Source organism: Orycteropus afer, unplaced genomic scaffold (genome assembly GCF_000298275.1).
Source record: "Orycteropus afer afer isolate SDZICR_OR568_19922 unplaced genomic scaffold, OryAfe1.0 scaffold00088, whole genome shotgun sequence".
Taxonomy (NCBI): Eukaryota; Metazoa; Chordata; class Mammalia; order Tubulidentata; family Orycteropodidae; genus Orycteropus; species Orycteropus afer.
This window is the reverse complement of record NW_006921675.1, coordinates 7,518,111-7,534,746: the sequence shown is the minus strand read 5'-3', so window position 1 is coordinate 7,534,746 and position 16,636 is coordinate 7,518,111. Positions and strand designations below refer to the sequence as shown.

At 41.3% G+C, this 16,636-nt stretch overlaps 1 protein-coding gene across 1 annotated transcript in view; it reads right to left on the bottom strand.

The window, feature by feature from the left end:
• Window positions 1-2,681: 2,681 nt before the first annotated feature.
• Window positions 2,682-16,636, bottom strand: part of EXD2 (exonuclease 3'-5' domain containing 2) — a 61,572-nt gene continuing 47,617 nt past the window's right edge. The window contains exons 4-8 of the mRNA XM_007942318.2: window positions 11,067-11,398; window positions 9,687-9,793; window positions 9,129-9,264; window positions 7,692-8,048; window positions 2,682-2,898 (exon numbers count right to left, since the gene is read on the bottom strand). Of these exons, the coding sequence (XP_007940509.1) occupies window positions 2,682-2,898; window positions 7,692-8,048; window positions 9,129-9,264; window positions 9,687-9,793; window positions 11,067-11,398 (1,149 nt within the window). The remainder of the gene's footprint in view (window positions 2,899-7,691; window positions 8,049-9,128; window positions 9,265-9,686; window positions 9,794-11,066; window positions 11,399-16,636) is intronic.

The window sequence follows — 16,636 nt, the reverse complement described above, 5'->3', positions numbered from 1 at the left end:
TGGTTAGCTCTGCTCTAGATGAAGGAAGAGATGATTTTTATTCTTTCTTTACACTCATTAGAGGATGAGTACACATTACTTTTATACCAGAAAAAGCAATATTTATTTTAGAATTGTCTACTCTAAAATCTCTCCATTTGAGATGGAAATTGTCAGCCTTAGGAAAATACTGCTGAAGTTCAAGGCAGACTCAGAGAAGAAACTGACTCAGAGCTATACAGTCACCTCTTTTCAAAGGATGAGAACTCTCAGTGACACAGCTGATCTCTTCCTCACTTTGGCTGTTGGATCTACTGCACTGGGTTTTGCAGGCAGCCCTGCTGGAGGACAGCACAAACCCATTCTCTCTTCCACCGGCAACCACTGTGCCTAAAACAACCTCTTCTGTGTTGTTCATCTCTTAGCATGAGGATCAAGGGGCTCTGGTAGTGTAGTAGTTAAGGCACTTAGCTGCTAACCAAAAGGCTGGTGGTTCAAACCTATCAGCTGCTCTGAGGGAGAAAGATGAGGCAATCTGCTTCCATAAAGATTTACAGAGTTGAAAACCTAATAGGGGGTCACGATGAGTTGGAATCGACTCAATGGCAGTGAGCTTAGTGCTTGGTTTGAGCATGAAAATCAAGGAGCCCTAGTGGTATGAACCATTAAGTGCTTGGCTGCTAACCACAAGCTTGGCTGTTTTAACCCATTCAGCGGCTCCGTGGGAGAAAGACCTGGCAACCTGCTTCCATAAAGACTGCAACAAAGAAAACCCTCTGGGGCAGTTCTACTGTCACAGGGGCGGCTCTGAGCGGAAATCCACTTGATGGCATTCAACAACAGCATGAGAATCAAAAAGGGAGAGAAAGAAAGAGCTCTACTTCTTTCAGGGGAAGATTTTTTTTCTTGAAAAACTATCAAAATGACTCAAAATTAGCTATGTAGATTTTGAAACAGAAATTATGAGTAATGTTCAGTAATCACGTATAAAAGTCACTTATTTCTCACCAAGAACTAATTTAAAAAACCCAAAATCTATGAACGCCACCTAGTGGCAAGCCTGACCATTGCCACTGCCAAGTAATAGGCTGTCTTCCACCCATCCATCTCCAAGGTTCTTCTCCACCCCTGCACTCCGTCAAGCCCGGCCCCTGGGGCATATTTCCCACTAGAACCTTCTACAACGAACAGATGTTTCCCAAAGCGGCTGCTACCACTCATTTCAAAGATTTCTCATTTAGATCCCAGAAATGCCTGTTTGAGGGCCAGAGGAAAAAAGCATAGGATAAGCACACGCCTGTGGGCTGTGGCTGCTGGGTCACTTGGTGCAGTTTCTGTGGTACAGCCCACAGTGCACACATGTCATGTACTGTGCTGAGGTAGCGACGTAGGATGAAGACCTCCTTCCCCAAGAATAGTTACTCGACTTTACAAAGTTATGAAGAAAAAAATTCTGTTTACAATCAGTGAGCCTTGTGCTTAGAAGCTTTATTTATCAATGTTAGAGCAACCATCACCAACTTGGGCACAATTCCAAAACAGAGCTTGTTGGATTCTGGTCATAAAATTCTTTTTATAAGCTTGTTAGGATCTTATAAAGTAAGAAAGTTTTCCTAATACTTTAAAAAAGTTATAATCACTAATAAGATGGTTTCATACTCAAAGTGGTAGCCTAACATTTTGAAATACGAAATATCACCATTTTGAACATCTAAACATGTTAATTAGCTTTGAATGGTTTTAGACCTTGGCAGCTCAGGCTTCAGAGGCACAACTGACCAAAAGACTCTGGGGGTGAATTAAGTGGTTAAAAGAGATCAGGATTGCAAATCTGATAGAACACACAACACTGAAGAGACATGATCCTGACTCTAAACAAAGAAAATCTTCCTCTCAGAAGGGGATTAAGCTAAAAGCCTTGTGGTTCTGGGCAGGAGGACTAGGATAAGCGGACAGTGAAAATCATGAAAGGAAAAGCAAAGTGAAGGATCTAAGTTCTGTTGGAAAATGGTGCTTCTCTCTGCTGCACCGAGGTTGAAGACTGATTTCCCAAAGGGTTCTCCACAGGGCTAGGGTGGAAGCACAGGGCAGGAAGCTGCTGCTTTGGTCCTGGACTTGAAAAGGGGGCATTTTCAAGAATGTAAAGTGAACTGAAGGGACCTGGATGGAATTGGTCCCAACCAGGTGAGTTACAGGAGAGCCATCAGCCAAAGAAATCATGAGGTTAAACTGGGAAAATGACTCTAACCCCTTGTTCACATATCTAACCTCTGGAAGAATTTTTCTCCCCTCCTAACCTGACGGGATTGGTCATTTATATTTGATGGCCCCTATAAGAGAGAAACCAACATGCTAGACAGTGAAGAAATGTATTAAAAACCTGAGAGTCTGACAGGTCACTTCAGGAAGAATCTTTCATTTTCCCTCTGCTCAGGGAGAGCAAACATAAGGGCCAATGCTTCCTTGTCCATAAAAATAAAATGAGGAAGACGAAAACTGACCCTGCCCAACTAAATTTAAAACTGTAAGCTCCCTTTACAAGAAAGCCTTGCTCCGTCAGAAGCATCTTGGGGTTATTACGGGGTTACTTCTGAGTTGTGCCGCTGAGGCTCTGACAATTAAAAACATATTAAAATGGAAGAGATGACTTTTCAACCTTGAGTCCGGCTTCCCACCTGTCCTAACCTGGGGGGAAGCAGCTATCACGACAGCTTGATGGGCAGGTCCTCCCCATATTTCCGGAGCAGCTTCTGATGGTTGTGGTCCACTGACCACTGCTGGGGCAGGTGCTTGGGCTGCATGGTGTCCAGGAAGTGCTGACGCCATCGGCTCTCCAGCCGCATGAGGGAGGGCAGCCCGCCCTGGGAGTGGCACTGCACCACCTTCAGCCCATGGGGAACATAGTTTTCATTGGAAATCCTGCCAAAACACAAAGCACAAAGGGTCTGAGGGAAACAAACACGGATGGTCTCCCAAACGGCTCCAAATGCTGTAGGCCAAGGGGTTTCCACAAGGCTGTGATGAAGGTTGTAGAACCCTAAAGAGCTGGTTATTTTAACATTTTCAAAACATCCTCTTTCCCACATTTGTCACTTTTTAAAATAGTTTGGATATACTGTACAAAACCCTACAGAAGGTGTTTAGGAGTTCTGAGCTCTACTTCTGGAAGGGGGCCTACTGTCTGCCTTATGGCAGGTGAGCCCTAGGGTGTCTGGAATGAGTAACTCAGTTACCAGCTCACCCTTTTATAAGTTATTTATTCTCAACCATGTTGTTGTTGTTGTTGTCAGGTGCCCTTGAGTCAATTCCCACTCACAGTGACCCTATGTCCAACAGAGCAAAACACTGCCCCTGCTGTGCCGTCCTCACGATGTTTGGGCCCATTGTCGTAGCCATTGTATCAGTCCATCTTATTGAGGGTCTTCCTCTTTTTTGCTGACGCTGTACTTTACCAAACAGAATGTCCTTCTCCAGGGATTGGTGCCCTCTGATAACATGTCCAAAGTATGTGAAATGAAGTCTTGCTATCTTCTCTTCTCAGGAGCATTCTGGCCATACATCTTCCAAGACAGATTTTTTCATTCTTCTACAGTCAATGGTACATGCAATATCCTTCACCACCACCACCACAATGCAAATGCATCATTTCTTCTTTGGTTTTCCTTATTCACTGTCTAGCTTTCTCATGTATTTAATTAAAAATAACATGGCTTGGGTCAGGCATCCTTTGGTTCTCTAAGTGACATCTTCGCTTTTGGATACTTTAAAGAGGTCTTTTGCGGCAGATTTTCCCAATGTCTTCTGATTTCCTGATTGCCGCTTCCATGGGCATTGATTATGGATTCAAATAAAATTAAATCCTTGACAACTTAAATCTTTTCTCCATGTAGCATGATGTTGCTTATTGGTCAGGGGAGGGTTTTTTTTTTTTTTAATGTTGAGGTGTGACCCCTATTGAAAGTTGTAGTCTCTAACTTCCATCAGTAAGTACTTCTTCACTGGCAGCAAGCAAGGTTTTGTCATCTGAATACTGCAGGTTGTTAATGAGTCTTCCTCCAATCTTGATGCCATGTTCTTCTTCATATAGTCCAGCTTTTTTATTATTATTTTCTCACATACTGATTAAGTATAGTGAAAGGATACAACTCAGATGCACACATTGCCTGATTTTAAACCACATAGTATGTTGTTCTGTTCAAAATATTGTCTTGATCTAAGTACAGGTTCCTTACGAGTACAATTAAGTGTCTGGAATTCCTATTCTTTGCAATGTTTCCCATAATGTGTTATGACACGCACAGTTGAATTCCTTTGCACAATCAATAAAACATAGGTAAACATCTTTCTGGTATTCACTGCTTTCAGCCAAGATTCATCTGACATAAGCAATGATATCCCTCGTTCCACACCTTCTTGTGAGTTCTGAAGGCTTGAATTCCTGGTAGTTCCCTCTTGATGTACTGCTATGATCATTTTTTAAATTATCTTCAGCAAAATTTTACTTGTGTGTAGTATTAAGGATAATTTCCATATTCTGTTGGATCACCTTCCTTCAGAATGAGAACAAATATGGATCTCTTCCAGTCAGTTGGCCAGGTAGCTGTCTTCCAAATTTCTTGACATAGATAAGTGAGTGCTTTCAGCATTGCATCTGTTTGTGGAAACATCTCAATAGGTACTCTGTCAATTCCCAGAGCCTTGTTTTTCACCAGTGCAGCTTGGACTTCTTTCTTCACTACCATTGGTTCTTGATCATATACTACCTCCTGAAATGTCTGAATGTCAGCCAATTATTTTTGTTACAGTGACTCTGTGTATTCCTTCCATTTTCTTTTGATGCTTCCTACTTTGCTTAGTATTTTACCCATAGAATCCTTCATTATTGTAACTCAAGGCCTGAATTTTTTCTTCAGTTCTTTCAGCTTAAGGAATGCCGAGCGTGTTCTTCCCTTTTGGTTTTCTAACTCCAGGTCTTTGCACATTTCATTATAATACTTTACTTTGCCTTCTTGAGCCACTCTTTGAAATCTTCATTTCAGCTCTTTTACTTCATCATTTCTTCCACTTGCTTTAGCTACTCTCTGTTCAAGAGTAAGCTTGAGAGTCTCTTCTGACATCCGTATTGGTTTTTTCCTTCTTTCCTGTCTTTTTAATGACCTTTTGCTTTCTTCGTGTATGATATCCTCGATGTCATCCCACAACTTGTCAGTCACTGGTTCAATGCATCAACTCTATTCTTCAGATGGCCTCTAAATCAGGTGGGTTATACTCAATGTCACATTTTGTCTTTCATGTACTTCTCTTAATTTTCTTTAGTTTCAACTTGAACTTGCATATGAACAACTGACGGTCTGTTTTGCAAGTTGGCCCCTGGCCTTCTTATGACTGATGATATTCTAAACAATAATCAATATTTATATGAGGCTGTTAAATCAACCCATTTCCATAATCAGCCCAGTTTTCCATAACACGGTGTAATACCTGAACGTAAACTTCAAGGTGGTACATTTTTTCAGTGCTTTCTCTCTCACAAAAAGAATGTCAAACCACATCCATGAGAAGTGTTTCAGTACAATGAATGCAACTGTGGTTGCTCAGTTGTGCAGCTTAAGCTGTTTAATGGGAAGATGAAGCCCTGCTTCTTTCCCAGAAAAGCTGAGGCCTGAAATCTGCTCTGATACCATGTGAACAGTGCTTTCACCTCCTGAGGTGAAAGACTCCCTTTCTCAAGAAAGCACCCTGCCTGCACTCTTTTCCTCTCTGGCACCCACACCCCACTCTCAATCTTCCGTCCCAAGGCCTAGTAGTCTAGCAGTGTTAGTGCCCTTTGGGTATCTGCAGACTTGTTATTATTTAGCTCACAAGTTTTCCCCTAACTTGCTTAACTTCCCCCAAAGAGAATACTCAGTCCTAGATGTTCAAGCCCAGCATCCATCTATCCAAATCAGCAAGATGAATTTGTTATTAAAAAGGTGTTTGGCTGAAATGGGAAGTTTGTCTGTCATAGGAAATGTATCTGAAAATTCGTCAAAGAAGTTGGTCACACTAATTCTGTAATATGACTTTGGCAAGTTATTTAACTGTAACATGAAACTCAAAACCAAACTCACTGCCATTGGGTTGATTTCAACTCATAGCAACCCCCATTAGGTTTCAAAGGCAGTAAATCTTTATGGAAGTAGACTGCCCCATCTTCCTTCTGCAGAGCAGCTGGTAGGTTTGAACTGCCAACCTTCTGGTGAGTAGTAAAATGCCTTAGGCACTATGCCACCAGAGCTCCTTGGGCATCTATATTTAGATACCTCACAACAACAAATGCAATGCACTGCCGTGGAGTCAGATCTGACACATAGTGACCCCTCCTCCTTGGGTTTCCGAGGCAGTATCGCTACAGAAGTAGATTACCCAACCTTGCTTCCAAGGAGTGGCTGGTGGGTTTGAACTGCTAGCCTTCTGGTTAGCAGTCAAATGCCTTAGGCGCTACGCCACCAGAGCGCCCCTTAGATACCTCAGGGTATCCAAATATAAAACATCTATTCTACATCCTCACAAAGTAGTTACAGGGATAAAATTCAACAATAAATTTTTAAAAAAAGGGAAGATACAGTAGTAGCTACTAGTAAAGGCCATTTATATTAAGCTTATTAGCTTAGTGTTACAAGATACAATATATCTATATATATTTGCTCAATAAATACTTGCCATTATAAGTAAATACATTGTTTTATTATTTTTTTTTAATTGATAAAAAAACACTACAGGCAGCAAGCATTGCCATCGGGGTTTTGTGAACTCATCCACTCAATTATTTCAATCCCCAGTACTGCTGAAAAATATAACAGTTGGGAAGCAAAACCATATCCAGCAGTCCAGTGTTCTTATCACCTGATCCATGTGCCTGATCATTTCTCAGAACCACAAACTTCTCATTTAGAAACACTGAATTACATCCTATGAATTCAACAATGAACTCATAAAGAAGCAGGGAGAAAGGAAGAAGAAAGAGAAAAGAAATTTAAGTAGTAACAGCAATTCTGCCTCATATTCCATTCGGTGCTTGAACACCCTAGAACTCATGTGAGCTGGGAAGTATGAATGTATTAGTCTCAGATCCTACAGACTGGCAGAAGTCAGAGACATAAGCCACATATACTACTTTACAGGCGATTTCAGAAACTTGAGGGTACTTTTCAAGTAATAGGAACTCTGGTGGTGTGATGGGCAAGAAATTGGGCTGCTAACCAGAAGGTCAGCAGTTCAAACTCACCAGCTGCTCCATGAGAGGAAGATGAGGCAATCTACTTCCATAAAGATTTACAGCCTTGGAAACCCAGTGGGGCTCACTATGAATTGGAATTGACTCAGTGGCAGTTGGTTTGTTTGTTTCTTTTGACTATTATTTTCATCTTATGTGCCGACTTCTGGATTTACCTTTGCATGGAATATATAAAATACAATTGCATTTGAACTCTCATGCTAATCAAGTAAATAAATGATTGGACGTAAGTACATGAACTCCCTTAAAGGGTCAAGAGTTGACACCTCATGAAAGACAAATCTCTTATGGAAAACAAACATGGTATGAGGCAATATACTTCACCTAAGTGGCAAATGCCCCCTTCCTGGCAAACGTTTTCACTAAGTAGTCAGTGTTGATGTCAATGGGTTATTTCCCATATTCCTTCTCTGACCAGAACTGTAATAAACTGTACCTGGTCTCCAGACTGGCAGCCTCTTGAAGCATTTCGTCTGTGACCATGTTTGTGTTATAAAACTCTCTGAGTGACTGCAGCAATTCTTCCTTTCGATGAGCAGGCAGGCCCTCTGCATTGAGCAGGGCCCTGGCCCCAGAGCGCACTTGCCGGCGCTCAGGATCTTCCAGCAGGCGCAAGCCCTCCTCAGAGCCAATGGGGGCCCGGAACTCCTGGGCCAGCTGCTGCTTCAAATGGTTGTCATAGTAGTTGGAGATGGCATGGCAGGAGGTACAAAGCAGCAGCACATCGTGGGAATTGTGGTCCTTCATCTCAATGGGGAAGTGCTTCCGGTACTCATGTGGGATCACGTTCTTTCTGGAAGAAACCCACCCCAAAGGTGGCGATCATTAACATAAGACATATAACAGAAAACATACACAGAGCAGAGCAAGGAGGCAGGACCCTGGGATTCTAATCTAGGCCTAAATGTGACTGGGGCTCCATAACCTAACAGAGATTATATAAGGACAATACTACCTACTCCACTCTCAGCCTGACTATCTACCTGTACTTCAGGTACCTCTCTTCTTGAAATAAGTACTAGCCACCTGCTAGCAGGCTTCATACAGGGGATCAAGAGTGGGAAGAGGTCAATAATCTTTGAGAAGTTGGCTGTGCCACCAAAAAGGCAAAGTATAATAGAAACAGAAAGACATTCTACTGGCCTCTGACATCTAGGAAACAACTCTCTCAAAGCATGTAGTGGGTAACCTCTACTCCTAAAATTTTGGACCTTCATTGGAAGAATCGCCACTCTTGAGAGATCATTTCCCTGGTTCACCAAGGTCCATCTTTGTTTTCTAAGAAGAACCAAGCTCTCACGAAAAACTACTACTATTTGCAGCTACTACTATTTGCCTCACTTTGGGAGTAAAAGGAGGAAAGTGAATTACCTTACAGAAGCCAAGGAGAAAGTACAAGTCTCTGGGTACCCAGACCCAGTGATCTTCACCTTCCAGGGTAGAGACCTGACATTAAATAGTGTTCCTTCTCAAAGCATGCCTTCAGGTCATCTGCATACTCCATGGATGGTACCAAGACTCAGAAGGCATGCTCAGACACTCAAGGGAGGACTATAAGGACAGAGAGAAGACAAAGCTTCTGAAGGAACTGGTCTCTGGTCCTTCATGGGAAAAAGGGGACTAATCTCTCCATAACAGACTGTTATTAAGAATAATATTGCATTCTAGAAACTAAGAACTAGGCTCAGAGGAAAAGGGCTACTATGGTAAGGCAAGGCAGAGGTCTAACAGTCAGGAAGACTGAGATGCCTTCTACGAAGCTTCTCAGGCAAGGTAAGCAAACTCAGCCAGGGCCCCTGAGGGCCGTGCATGTCACTACAGAAGCACTTTCCATCTGAGGCAGACAGCCAGGGAAGCCCTGAACCACACTCACCGAATGTAGGAGTCTCTCTTGCCACACACCACACAAAGGTTCTCTTTAACCATCAGGTAATAGTCTCCTGGGGATTCAGGTCTTCCTGCAGGTTCAAACTGGAGCTTGACCACAAAAGGCTCTTCACTCACCAGCTCTTAGAGAAAAGTAGACATTTTCACAGGTAGTTTGATTGCCTACCTCTCCCCCGGGGAAAACAAAACCAAACCAAACTCACTGCCACCGAGTCGATTCCGACTCATAGCAACTCCCTTTGGGTTTCTGAGGTAGTAAATCTTTACAAAAGTAGATTGCCCCATTTTCCTTCTGTGGAGTGGCTAATGGGTTTGAACCGGCAAACTTCTGGTTAGCAGTCAAATGTAACTACAACCTTAATTGTGCTCTGCTCCAGACTGTGTGCTGGCAGAAATCACTATTTCTGAGTTTGGAATAACCCAGCTCCAGGTACCTTAAGGTCTCTCTGCCTTCGATCTATCCTCTCCCTTATCCCACTCCCCATCTCTGCAAAAACCCACATGCACTTAATTATAGAGGAAATATGACAGCTGAATCCCAAACCTCCAATGCCTTTGTCCAGGTACCACTGAGCTTTTCTTCGATCACAAGTACAGAGCGGCTGTCCATCAGGAGCATGGAGAAAGCAATTATCATAAAGGGGTGATTTTCTGCAGAGAAGGGAGAAATAAATCTCAACCTGAAAAGTATTAGTTAAGGATCAATTGCCCATGCTCTCTTCTGAGTAATCCAAGCTATTCTCCATACTAAGGCCAAACAAGGCAATTATGCAAAAGAAAAACAAAACAAAACAGGGCAAGAAACCACATCTATACACGCAGACCACTCAACCCAGGGTGATGCACCCACATACTCTATGGAGATGCATCCCTTGGAGCAATCTACCAACCACGGGGCACCAGAGGAAATGCAGGACACAAAGGGGTGCATAACTATGAGGGGCACAGGATGGGGGTTGGGGGTGTATTACTGGGCAAGCAGGGGAGGAGACTGGGTTAGTGTTGGAGTGATAATTGGGGAGTGAAACTAAATGTACATGAAATGTTGAATGTAAAACAAACTCTGCTCTGTAAACTTGTACCTAAAGCACAATTAAAAAAAAAAAAAAAAGACATCTATTTCTCCATCTACAATGGGCTAGGAAACAGAACTATCAATCCGATAGTTTATGCCTCTAGGTTTTTATATTTATGATTGGGTTATTAGGGTGAGCTGAGTGGTGTTTACATAATTCTGCTGAGAAAGCAAACAGGAAGAGAACAAGAAAACTGTCCTACACAGTAATCATCAGATTAAACAAAGTAAATTAAAATTAAAGAAGTTCAAACTAAAGTAATGAGGGCCATGTGGACTTATTTTTGGCTCATATGCAACACTTGCTTTGATTTAATCATCCAATTCTTAAAAGCACTTTGTTGCAGGGACCAAATTTCCACTTCAAAGTACTGATTAGTCATCTTTCAGCAACAGAGGTGTAAGTTGCACAGGAAAATCCTCATTGGCTAGGGAATAACAATGCCTTAGTGCTGGACACCCCTCTAAACAACCAAATATTAAATGGACAAGGTGTCACAGGATGTGTTTCTCCTGAGAAGTATGAGGCATCTCATGTTATTCCTTTCCACAGTTATCCTGAACAAGCAAGGAATAAATACTGTGCCTGCATTTACAGCTGGAGAAGTGGCAGGTCTCAGGTCATATCAGGTCAGTGACAAAGCTAGGATAAAGTTCTCATTTCCACCTCTAACTGACCAATAAAAAGTTTAAAAAAAAAAAGAGAAAAGGAGAAAAATTAATTTTAAAAAATAGCTACAAATGTCACTGAAGGAAAGGAAAATTAAAATGAAATCCTACAGGCTTAAGGTAAGACATCACACCTTTTGCTGGCGTGACTCCCTACAAGACAGGGAACAACTCAGTTACCTGGCAGAATAACCAACTCCCAGGGGCTTTCTTTTCTGTTTTCTGGGGTCTCGCCCTTGGTGGCTGCCTGGTGCCATTCCATCAACACTAGACTTCTTACGTCTTGACTTCCGCTGAGATTCTGTTGCCTCCCCATCAACCTCTTCTCCCAATCTGATAATTCCTTTGCTTCTGAATGGGATGTCTACCACATCCTGGCATTTCTCCAAGACTTTTCTCCAGCCAGTATGGCCACTGTTTTCTTCCAGTGTTGAATTCCTAGAGAAAGGGTATCCAAGAAGATGGAGAAAGAGAGCCACTGAAATCTGGGCATCCCTGGCAGCATAAATTACCTGAAGAGAAAAGTCAGAGATCAGTGGAATCTAGGAGGCAGAGCCGAGAGCGCAGCATCAAAGTCATGCACAACGACAGAGACAGCTCTTAGGATCCTAACTCAAAATGCACAGTAATTTAGGCATCCTATATTTACAAAAACCTTAAATTATGAAAAATTTCAAACTGTTCAAAGTAAATATTGTTTCATATCCCCTAGAATAGTATAATGAACTCTTAAGTTCCCTGTGAATGCTTTTAGCTAAAATAGTGTCTTAATCTAAACACTCAAAAATCCCAACGTATATAAGCCAATGAAGTGTCTTTCAGTTTGTTACCAACCCAGCAGGGCAGAATTTAATCAAGGTTTTGGGGGAGGAGTTAACAAGGATCTGACAATGACCACATGACATTCACTTTGGGGGCAGCCATCCAGTGGAAGAGCTGACACCATGATTCATTAAGAGGCCCACATGACTTTCAATTAGAAATGACCTGCCATACATGTTGAAAACAAATAGGTTTCACATATGGGCCTCAAATCAAAAGTCACATAGGCCCATGCTTGGACTTTATTTATTTATTAATGGTAAGTTATTCTACCAAGCAACTGGGAAAGGGCAGCAAGTCATAAATAAAAATAGTCAAAACTAAAACCAATAGTTTTTCCTAATAAAAGGCTTGTTGTTGTTGTTATATGCCGTTGAGTCGGACTCAACTCATAGCGACCCCTCCTTGGTTTTTCAAGGCAGTATCACTACGAAAATAGATTGCCCAACCTTCGTTCCGAGGAGTGGCTGGTGGATTTGAACTGCCAGCCTTCTGGTTAGCAGTCAAGTGCCTTAGGCACTATGCTTAAGGACTTTAAAATTCCTGTAGTTTATCTTTAATGACCAAGGCTGGTAAATACTTCTATTAGTAAGGATTTTTTATGCTTTTAATACTATATCATCATCATGATCATATTCATTACTATATAATGCAGGAGTGGGTTTTGTTTGTGTGTTTGTTTTTCCTTTTTAGAAACTGTAAGTGATAGAATAAAACAAGTTTAGATAACATTCTCCACCTAGAGGCAGCAATCCACATATCTATCAGCGAAGTGTCTCCCACAGGAAGAGTGTGCTGGAATAGGGAGAGTTTAAAGTGCTTTTTTAACACATTACTTTCAAATGATAAAGAAACCAAGCCACTTTCAACAAATTGTGCTAGAACAACTGGATGTCTACATGCAGAAGAACAAATTTGGATCTCTACCTCTTACCATATACAAAAATTAACTCCAAATGAATCATAGACCTAAATGTAAGAGCTAAAACCATAAAACTTAGAGGAAAATGGGAGTACATGTTTTCTGTGACTTTGGCTTAGGCAATGATTTCTTGGATAAAATGCCAAAAATACAAGTAATGAAAGGAAAAACAATTGACTTCATCAAAATTAAAAACTCTCATGCGTCAAACGATCCCATCAAAAAACAACACATAGATACCCAGCTATAACTGCTGACTGCTTTGAAAGGGATCAAAATAGAAGGTACCAGATAGAGTGGAAGAAAAATGTCGAACAAAACTCAACAAAGACCAGGCTTACTGGTCTGGAAGAGAGAGTGGTGGAACCTGCAAGACTATGGCCCTTAGACAGACGTGCTTCAGGTCTGGAACTGACCTCACCTCCATGACTTAACGTTCAGCCAAACAGTGAACACCCCCACCAGGGAGGTAGGTACACACTTCTTAGAACAATTAACCATATGAGATCAAAAGGGCAGCATTTACCCAGGGATAAAGCTCAAAAGGCAGGGAGGGATAGGAAAGAAGGACAAACAGAAACGGTAAACACAGGGAGGAAGTGGGAAGAGGGCTGTTACGTGGTGGCAGATTTCGATGAATGTCACGAAACAAAATGTGTATGGATTGTTGAATGAAAAACTGATTTTCTCTGTAAACTTTCACCCAAATTATAATAAAAAGTTAAGAGGAAAACACATATAACACACATACACAACACATGGGATGGGAGAAAATATTTGTAGATCATCCATCTATCTGAAAAGGAACTTGTATCTAGAATATATGAAGAATTTTGACTAGAACAATCAATCATACATGATCAAAAGGGCAGCATTTGCCCAGGAATAAAGCTCAGAAGGCAGCGAGTAAAGAAGGATGAAGGAAAATGGGAAACACAGGGAGGAAGTGGGAAGAGTGCTGTTACATTGTGGGGGTTGTAGTGAATGTCACAAAACAAAATATGTATTAACTGTTGAATGGAAAACCAATTTGTCCTGTAAACATTCACAAAATCACAAAAATCAAGAATTTTTTACAATAATAAAAGACCACCCGATTAAAAAAGGGCAAAGGATTTGAACAGACATTTCTGCAAAGATATACAAATGGTTGATAAGCACAAGAAAAGATGCTCAACATCCTTAGTCATTAAACAAACAAACAAAAAAAAAAAAACCAAACTCACTGCCATCGAGTTGATTCAGACTCTTAGCAAACCCCCTTGGGTTTCCAAGGTGGTAAATCTTTATGTAAGTAGAGTGCCCAGTCTTCCTTCCATGGAATATCTGGTGGGTTTGAACTGCCAACCTTCTGGTCAGCAGTCAAATGCCTTAGGCACTATACCACCAGAGCTCCTTAAAGGGAAATGCAAATGAAAACCACAGTGAGGGAAGTATATTTGCTGAAAGACCAGAAAAAAATGAATGATACCTGGCTACCATGACTGAACATTTTGATCAAGTGCCCAATGGATGGACACTGATAAAAAGGAGGAAAGACATGGAACAGAATTTCAAATTGTTATGAAAATCAAACTTACTGGGTCTACTGAGACTGAGGGAATCCTCTAATATTTTGCCTGGAAATACTCTTTAAACTTTGAGCCAAAACTATGAAGTCACCTTTAAACTAAATAACAATTTAGCTCAACTAATGAAGAATGTTTGCCTTGAGCACTGTACTTGTGAACAATTATCTGTATGAGATCAAATCGACAACAGTAACTCTGAAGCACAGAGAAGAACTTCAAGGGGCAGAGAGTCTAAGTTAACGGTGGTGAAACAATAATGGATAGAGACAGATTGGTGACACAATGTAAAATATGAAAAGAATGTCACTGAACTGTACATGTAGGAATTATCTAATGCATGTATGTTAAGTTGTGTGTATTTTCACCAAAATTTAAAAAAGGAAAGAAGATTAGTATCTTTCCAGACATGCAGGCTACCAGATATTTACTTCCCAAGCTCCCTTTCTCAGGAAGCTATTATGAAAGAACCCCACCAAAACAAGAAAGGAAAAAGACATGGAAAGTAGAAAATAGTGGACCTAATTTACAAGAGCCCTGAGTCAGAACCACCTTGGTAGTCACTGGTCAAACTGGTAAATATGTGAGAGAGGAAAGCAAATCCCAGGTAGATGATAAACAAGAGTACTGAGATGAGAGCTGCCTGAAGGGCAGTCAGCCAGAGAGGAGCAGGACCACAGAGGGTCCCAGGAAGGGTGACTCCAAGAGAAAATGAAAGCAGTAAGTTACCTGCTGTATCTGAACGAGAGGAGATACACAGTTCCGTTAAAAAGTCTAGGGTTGAAACAGTTAATAGGTACATAGAAAACAAAACTAACAAAAATACACACTATTATTCGGGGAAAACAAAAGGTTGCATAAGAAAAAAACTAATTGCAGCTTACTATGTGGCTTAAAAGGAGCTCTGGTAGCATAGTGGCTAAGGTACTTGACTGCTAACCAGAAGGCTGGCAGTTTCAAACCCAGCAGCCACTCCTCGGAAGGAAGATGGGGCAATCTACTTCCGTAGTGATACTGCCTCGGAAACCCAAGAAGGGGTCGCTATGAGTCAGGGCCAACTCGATGGCACATAACAACAACAACAACAACAACATGTGGCTTAAAAGTTCTGGTAGCACTGAAGCTGTGGTTAAAGCACTAGGTTACTAACCAAAAGGTCAGTAGTTCAAACCCACCAGCCACTTGGTGGGAGAAAGATGGGGGAGACTGCTTCTGAAAAGATTTATAACCTTGGAAACCTCATGGGGCAGTTCTACTTTGTCCTGTAGAATCACTATGAGTCAGAATTGAATTGATGGCAGTAGGTTTAGGTTATGTGGCCTGGTTACAGCTACCAGTATAAACACTGGCTGTTGATCTGATAAAAATGATTGTGTTTGGGGGTGAGGGAGATTGCTCAAGCATGCTCTTCCATAATAAGTAAAAAAAGATAGTATCTACAAATTTAAAGGAAGAGTAATATATGCCTTTAGCTTAAATATATAATGGTAATTATTAGAATAAAGAAATGATAATTACCCAAAAGAAATAAAAGTGTTTGAGAAGAAGGAAGAGCAATTAGGAATGGGAAGAGGTAAGACAAGGAATTAGTGTTTCTTATAGTTAGTCTTAAAAGGAGCTCTGATGGTGTAGTGGATGAGGCATTTGGCTGCTAACCAGAAAGTCAGTGGTGCAAGCCCACCAACTGCTCTACAGAAGGAAGATGGGGCAATCTACTTCCATAAAGATTTACAGCTTTGGAAACCCAATGGGGGTAACTATGAGTCAGAACTAACTCGACGGCAGTGAGTTTGGTTTTGGTTATAGCTAATCTTAGGAGGAGCAGTTAACACATTTGGCTGCTAACCAAAAGGCTGGTGGTTCAAACCCACTGGCCATTCCACAGGAGAAAGATGGAAGCAGTCTGCTTCCATAAAGATTTACAGTCTTGGAAACTCTATGGAACAGTTCCACTCTGCCTATAGTATAGCTATGAGTTGGAATCGACTCATGGCGGGGGGTTTGGTTTTTTGGTTTTCATCATTAGTCTTCATGTGGAACCTGTAAACAGACCAAGAGGCAGTCATTCTTAAAAGAACAAGGGGATACTGTGTGGTTTAAAACCAGGAAAGGTGTGCATCAGGGTTTTATCCTTTCACCCTAGTTAGTCAATCTGTATCTGTAAATCATCTGAGAAGATGGACTCTATGAAGAAGAGCACAGGATCAGGATTGGAGGAAGACTCATTAACCACCTGTGACATGCAGACAACAAAACCAATCTTGTTTGCTGAAAATAAAGAAGACTTGAAGCACTTACTGATGAAGATCAAAGACTACAGCTTCCAGTATGGATTACACCTCAACATAACGAAAACAAAAATCCTCACAACTGGACCAATAAGCAGCACCATGATAAACAAAGAAAAGACTGAAGCTGTCAAAGATTTCTTTTTACTG